This window comes from Microplitis demolitor, chromosome 8 (genome assembly GCF_026212275.2).
Source record: "Microplitis demolitor isolate Queensland-Clemson2020A chromosome 8, iyMicDemo2.1a, whole genome shotgun sequence".
Lineage (NCBI taxonomy): Eukaryota > Metazoa > Arthropoda > Insecta > Hymenoptera > Braconidae > Microplitis > Microplitis demolitor.
The window spans coordinates 10,488,889-10,497,011 of NC_068552.1; the positions used below are offsets into that span (position 1 = coordinate 10,488,889).

General features: G+C 35.3%; 1 protein-coding gene across 1 annotated transcript; it reads right to left on the reverse strand.

Annotated features, from left to right (window-relative positions):
- Positions 1–6,335: 6,335 nt before the first annotated feature.
- Positions 6,336–6,956, reverse strand: LOC103578245 (uncharacterized). The gene has a single exon (XM_008559250.1). It carries the CDS (start codon positions 6,954–6,956, stop codon positions 6,336–6,338), a length of 621 nt encoding a protein of 206 aa, XP_008557472.1.
- Positions 6,957–8,123: the final 1,167 nt, after the last annotated feature.

Genomic DNA, 8,123 nt, shown 5'->3' on the forward strand with positions numbered 1-8,123 from the left:
ATAACTATATAAAATTTTTATATAATTATATATAATTTATACGAATACAGTATATAATTATATACAAATGTATAGATTTGTATACAATTATATATAATTATATATATTCTATGCGAATACAGTATGTGATTATATACAAATGTATATATTTGTATACCATTATATACAATTGTATATAATTATATACAATTTATACGAAAACAATATGTGGGAATATAAAAATTATATACAAATAAGATATAATTATGCACGATTGTATACCAATGGATCGGGCCATTTTTTCTATCCAATTAATATATGATTTCATACAGTTGTATAAAATCTTTTTTCATCGAGCGTAGAATAAACAGAAAAGAAGTTATAAAGCTTTAAACTTTATTATTAGTTTTCGACAGAAATTTAGGTTTTTTTTTTATTTGAGTTAATATGCTATCTGTGAATTTGTTTTCAATTCATAGAAAAAAATTTCCTTACGATCAAAACAAAACTTTTTTTTTTTTAATTTGAGAACTCAGAAAAAAATTTTTAATTGGAATAAAGAATATTTTTCTTTCGAAATTTATACGGAAAATAACTTAGATCTCAGAAATATTTTCAAAACACCTAACTGCTTATACATAGTATATAAATTCACCGTGAAAACATGTACACACAATAATATTCAAAAATCAACTTTAAAACCGTGTATACGTTCATATTTTTAATTCACTAGTGTTTCAAGCTTCATAACTTTTCTTCTGTTAGATGTAGAAACTACCCATGCACTTTTTTGTAGAGAATTTAATTTCCTCCAAGACTATATATTTTGATTTTCGAAAACAAATTTTTTAAATACTTTTGTTGATAAAAAAACAAAAAAAAAATCGATCTGTCGGTTGACCCTGCAGGCCAGCCCCAAAACTTACCGCCTATTTCGAGCTCCTGAAGTTCGAAAAATTGTTGTAGAAACAGTTTCGAGCTCGAAACGCGTTGAATGACACCTTGATGATCAAAATCGGTTCACCCGTTTAAAAGATATAGATATGTACATACGTAGGTACGTACGTACCTACATACATACATACATACATACATACATACATACATACATACATACATACATACATACATACATACATACATACATACATACACTCGGAAATCATCGTGAAATTAGTCATGATAGCTTCCTAGAACCTCAAAACGTCAAGATCTCTTAGAAATTCGATTTTCGAAAATCGGACTGAAATCAATCACTTCCTGAATGTTTGAAAATTTGCAATTTTCTTAGCAGGAAGTTGAAAATTTTCACATGTAATTTGAATGCGAAATTGAATTTTCGGTGAGCTTTTAGCAGAAATGAACTTTTGAGCTGCTCTTTTCGAAGGATTTTTTTTATACATAAGACCAATTTTAATGACCATAAGACTTCAAAAAAAAAAAAAAAAAAAAGAAACGTTATTTTTTTGAAAGACCCTAATAGATATACATTAAGCATGGATTAAATCCTTTCATAATCAGGGATAATGGACAATAATAATGAAATGCGCACATGTGCTTTTCGTCAGCAAGAAGGTGATGTTAAATTCCCGGCAAGATAGGACAGCGCGCGCAGTCATACACGTTTAAAACGCTAAGTGTGACAAGACATGGCATGCAAAATTATTTTTTAATTCACGTGATCAACAGACAGTTTAAACTCCGAATATACAGAATTTTCGACGAAAACAAATATAAAAATATTTTTAAGAGTCGATTCAAGTTAGCCTATTAATACCGAAGATACTCAGGTTTTCTGTAATTTCAATTTAAATTTATAATTATTGACTTGAACATTTCTTTTATTTAATAAAAAAATATTTTTTTATTTTACAAAAAAAATATTCATTATTACAAATATTGTAAGTCATTGTTAAAAGATCAAATACTAATTAATTATAAATGTAAATTGTAAACATTTGTAAAATAATGTAATTTAACAGTTGGCCTGAAAATGTTCGCATGGAGGGGATGATGAAGTATCACCAATAAATAATTGTGAAAATAGAATGGATTGGCATCAACTATTAATTAAAAAAAAAATAATACACCAATCAAAAGATAAATATAAGCACAATTGTATATATATATATGTATATATATATATATATATATATATATATATATATATATATATATATATATATATATATATATATATATATATATATATATATATAAAAGTTGTCAATGACTGACCGCTAATTATCATACTTCGCCCGACAATGGGCCATCCAAGGGCCGGTTTTCAAACTTTGTATAGGTAAGAAAAGATGGAATTAAGTGTAATAGGAGACAGTTTCATATGACATGGAATTTTTTTGATGATATGTTTACCATTATACATTATATATTTCTTCGACCATAATTTCATAAAAAAAGTACTAAAATCTCGGATAAAACAACGATTTATTAAATTTTGCGATATACAAATGGATTTATCTCGAAAACTACTGGTTCTACGATATTGGCGCAAGTAACTTTTTTTGTAGGAAATCAAATTTCCTACAAAAAAAAGTTCTGTACAATTTTGTTTCAAAGTTAGTGGTTTGCGAGTAAAATATAAAAACCATGAAATTTGAGAAAAAATTGCCTTTAAGATTTTTTACCAGTGAGGCCGGTTACAAAACGCAAATTAACTACAAGCACTTTCAAAAAGGAAAGATTCCTCTGTAATTTCCACCTAATAGCGATTGAATTTCATCAAGTGCCGCGAAGTCATAGATAATTGAAAAAAAAAAAAAATTTTAATTTACGTGTTAATTAAATGGAAAAAATTTCAAAATCATTTAGCGAGTACTTAAAATTAAAATTAAGGGCTCAAATTTGGTGGAAAATTTTTTTTTTCTGTCTAGAATAATATTTTGTCAATGGAGCGAACAAAAAAATAGTCGTTTCAAACGAGCCACACTTATATATTTATATATATTTAGTGATTAAGGGTAAAATTTAACGATATTAAAATAAATTATTTAAACCTACTACTAATAATAACTAAATGTTTTATTTATCCAACGTAATTAACACAGTAAAAGAAAAGTATACAAAATGAAAATGCTTGAATGCGTGTTCGCAGCTCAGCGGTGTATATTGTAATATATAATATGTCATGTCTCTACGAATGAGGTAGAGACGGAATACGAAAAAATCGATCTTCGGCGTAGATTGCCGAAATTGATCGATCGTAATTATTGTAGCAATGCTACAGAACTCTCTTTTTTTTTTTTTTTGTTTTAAATTTAATACACGATAATTAAAGTAATGGAATATTTACAAATAATATGAATAAATAATTAAGTAAATGAATGAGTATAATACAGTGGTGAATTCGTACATTGTAAAAAAAAAGCTTTTAAGTAATAAAAAATTAAATCGTGTAAATTTTTAATTATTAAACCGGACTCGGCGTTTTTAGGTCTCGGTTGCTGTGTTACTCCGCTGGGAGTTTATTATTGTTGTCGTTGTGTCGACTGAATTCGCCTCGTAGACCGGCTTTAATCTATCTACTCAAAAGGCGATTTGTCGTCCTCGGAAATCGACAATGAAGAATTTATCGTGTCGAGTTATTACACGATATGGACATTCGTATGGCGCTGTGATAGGTGGACCAACCTGGTCATTTCGTACCACTACATGACTGCAAGTACTAAGGTTCCTGAAACAGAAAACAGAATGCTTGCCGTGACGCGAGATTTTGGCCAGTGCCAATCAATTAAAATAACGTTTCAAAGTATTGACAACGTGATGAGGTGTAGTTTTATTAGTGGGAGATAGTAACTCACTGGATAATCGTATAGGCTCACCGTGTTCTAATTCAGCCGGGGTCGTCTGGATGTCGTCTTTCCAAGCAGCGCGTAAGCCAAGCAAAACGGCTGGTAATGCGTCATACCATGACTCTCGGTGACACAAAAGTGCTGCCTTCAGCTGACGATGTAAACGTTTGACGAGACCGTTGGCTTGCGGATGATACGGTGTAGTATGTAGGTATTTTATTCCAAACATTTTTAGTAACGGCTAAAATAACGACGATTCGAATTGCGGACCTTGGTCCGAGGTAATGCGTTTAGGTACTCCATGTTGAGAAATCCAATGCAGCGATAGTGCATGTGCTACCGTCTCTGCAGTTCCATTTGATAACGGGGCAGCCTTAGGAAACCTCGTGAATCGGTCGTGATCCTTTGATTCCAGGATGAGCTAGCGAGTGCAGTGAATCAAACACTTTCTTTCTCAGCGGCTCTGGAACATATGGACGCACTGTACTTGACGCGATGTCACAATACAGTGCAGGTCCATTATCGAGTTAATCGTTTTTAAATTCAACGCAGTTGTTTGACGCTGAAGTTCATCGTTGATTGGTTGAGCGTCGGCAAGTTCTTGCGACGTTATAGCAGTGGATACTGCTTCAACGCGTGACAATGTGTCAACGACAATATTGTCGTGACCCGACACTGTCTAATGTCAGTCGTAAATTGACCAATGAAATCGAGTCGACGAAATTTCCAAGGCGATGCTCTTTCGGTGCGCTGTTTGTAAGCGTGCTGAAGCGGCTTGTGATCACTGTAGATCGTACCATGCCGGCCTTTGAATATGTGCCGAAAGTATTTAACAGCCTCGTAGATGGCGTTCAACTCGCGGTCGTACGTCGACAATTTTTGAATCGACGGGGGCTCTTTTCGACTGAAAAATGCCAGTGGTTGCCAGTTGTTATCCACTGATTGTTGTAAAACGGCTCCAATACCGATTTCAGATGCGTCGGTGAATATTGCCCAGTCAGCATCGATTTTGGGGTGAACGAACAATGTAGCATCTGCGAGAGCTCGTTTAGCTGACTTAAAAGACTCGTGAAGTTCAGATGTCCAGTTAACTGGATGAGAGCCTTGGACTTTTGGTTCTTCCAGGATTTTGTTAAGCGGTGCTAAAATTTTTGCAGCGTTCTTAATGAACTTTCTGTAGGAATTCACAGTGCCGAGGAATCGACGAAGAGCTTTTACGGTGATAGGAGGCTCGAAATTGACAATAGCCTCGACTTTTTTCGGTAACGGCTTAATTCCATCTTTGGTGATGACATGGCTGAGAAATTTTACTTCCGGTTGACCAAACTGTCATTTTGGTACGTTAATTACCAGTCCGTATTCACGGAGACGCTTGGATAAAATATTTAGATGCTCTATGTGTTGCTTCTCGTCGTTAGATGCGATTAAAATATCATTAACTTATGGAAAGACGTAATCAAGGTCACGAGTGACCTCGTCGATGAATCGTTGAAACGGTTGAGCCGCATTTTTAAGCTTAAATGTCATAAATCGGAACTCGAATAGTCCGAACGGTGTAATGATCGCCGTTTTCGGCACGTCTTCCGGTGCAACGAGTATTTGCAAAAATGCTTTTGCAAAATCGACGACTGAAAATATATTTTTTTCATTTAAATATGCTGCAAAGTCGTCAAGATGACGCAGTGAGTATTTATCGATTAAGGTGCGCTCGTTGAGAGGTCGGTAATCACCGCACGGCCTCCATTCTCCGGATTTGTTCTGCGCTAAATGAAGAGGTGAAGCCTAGGTGCTGTTGGATCGTCTGCAAATACCTTCCACAATCAGTTTTCGGAACTCGGCTTGTGCAATTTTCTATTTATCTAGAGCCAGGCGCCTTGCTTTGCACGAAACTGGCGGTCCAGGTGACGTTCGAATGTGACGCACCGTTGAATGTTTTTTCGTTTGACGCTGGGTAGCATCAGGTCGTGTAATATTGGCAAATTCTCTTAATAATTCCATATATACAGAATTACCATCGACTGCTTTTATGCTTGTTTCTGCCGATGTTGTGTGAGAATTTCCAGGCGTCAGTAAATCAGTGATGCCATCACGAAGGCATTTGCCTTTTAGGTCGACTAGTAAGTCATAATGACTTAAGTAGCCTGCGCCTAAAATCGATTTACTGACGTCAGCAATGATGAAATTCCATGAGAAATCACGGCGAAGTCCAAGGTTCAATTTAATCGATTTTAAACCATAGGTTTGAATTATCGAGCCGTTTGCGGCATACAATTGGTAACCTATGGATGTACTGAGTGATTTCAGCCTGCCACGTGGAAAGACGGATAAAGAGTTCCCCTGCCATTTACAGCTAGGAGCGCATGATCGGGCATTTTTACCATGCTTGAAGTAGTACCAACAGAAGTCAAATTTCTTTGGTACACGAGACCGTGATCGACTTCTGGATCTGCCGCGTTTAATTCTCAAAATTCACACTTGATTCGTGAGTTGTGCAATTTCTCTTCGCAGTGCGGCAATTTCGCCGTGTTCGCCGGTTGGTGAAGATTAATTCGCTGTAGCAGCGGCAACTTGGGGTTTGAGCAATATATGCTCAACCATACGATCAGCTGACTCGGCAAGCTTGTCAAGCGTTGAGTCGCTGATAGCTTCAAGGCATACTTGAATCTCATTTGGCATATAGGAAAACCAACCTGCTTTAATGATGGCGTCATCAATACCGGGTACTAATGTACGTAGATGACGTAGATATTGCAAAGGAGTCCGGTCGCCAAGTCTCTCTCTGTCGAGGAGCTGAGTAATTCGTGTTTCTTCGGATCTCGTAAAGCATTTTATCAGAGTCGTCTTGAGATCGTTGTACGGAGTTGTCGTAGGGGGCTCGAGAATTAGCCAATCTACTTCTGCGGCGACGTGAGCGTCGAGCAATAGAATCACCAGGTCAAATTTGGCGCGTTCGGTTGTTACCTGGTGCGTTGAAAATTGCGCTTCGACCTGCGCAAACCACAGTTTCGAATTCTTCGTGCTGAACTGGGGTGCTTTGGTATTCACGGCCATATTTAATTTAACTGACGTAAACGACGACGATCCCGATAAATTAGATTTGAATGTGTCTTCGTCAGATGACTCGGATTTTATTGTCTTGTCGCTTTTAATTTCAGAGCCTGACATCACCCGTCAACAATTTCAGTAATTCGGTACTGTGCTACCAAAAGATTATCGATGACGCACGGCTCAGGAATGTGCAACCGGTGGATCGGCCTAATCTTCTATGGTATTTCCGGTAACAGAAAGAAAATTATACGCGACACTGCACGAAAAGTTAGTTACAATTTTTTTATCACAGCTCGCGAAAACTTTTGCCACTATTCGATTCGCACTAAAGGTCCCTCGAAGTAACACTGATGCGGCATAACGTCCATAAGATGCCCAGCAATGCACCAGCGGTGATAAAAGAATAAAAAAACCTGCACAATGATAACAAAAATCACTGCACTAATTATTTTTACAAACTGTGTAATCCACTTGTTTGACGCTTCCCTTAAAAAGAGATTACGTCGGGGTCACGAATTTAGTGGTTAAGGGTAAAATTTAACTATATTAAAATAAATTATTTAAACCAACTAATAATAATAAATAATTGTTTCATTTATCCAACGTAATTAACACAGTAAAAGAAAAGTATACAAAATGATAATACTTGAATGCGTGTTCGCAGCTCAGCGGTGTATATTGTGATATATAATATGTAATGTCTCTATGAGTTAGGTAGAGACAGAATACGGAAAAATCGATCTTCGGCGTAGATTGCCGAAATTGATCGATCGTAATTATTGTAGCAATGCTATACATATATTAGGTTGTGCCAAAATAAATCGATAATTTTTTTTTTTTATTCATACGAAAAATTCGTTGGTCAGTCCTAATAATAAATTCAGTCAAAATTTTAGCCCTTAATTTTAGTTTTAAGAGGTCCATCTTCGATTTCAAAGTTTTCCCATTTAAATAACATGGGAAAACTATTTTTTAAAATTATTTATGGCTGCAAACTGTGAAGACTTTTTTTTTGACATTATTGATCTGTGAACCTTCTTAAGCAATAAATTGTCTATAAATAAGTTCAAAGCATCAAATCTGTGCCCTCAATATTTCGTCTATAAATGGCGTTAGAATGTGCGAATTTTACGAAAATTCGTTATTTTTACATCTGGAGACTAAGCTGTTGGTTGTACATGAAAAAGTTAAAAGGTAATTTTGTACAACATATGATTCTCTACATAATTATCGATATGAACTTTTTTGTATGATCAACGGTTTGATAGTTATGAGCTCTTGAAA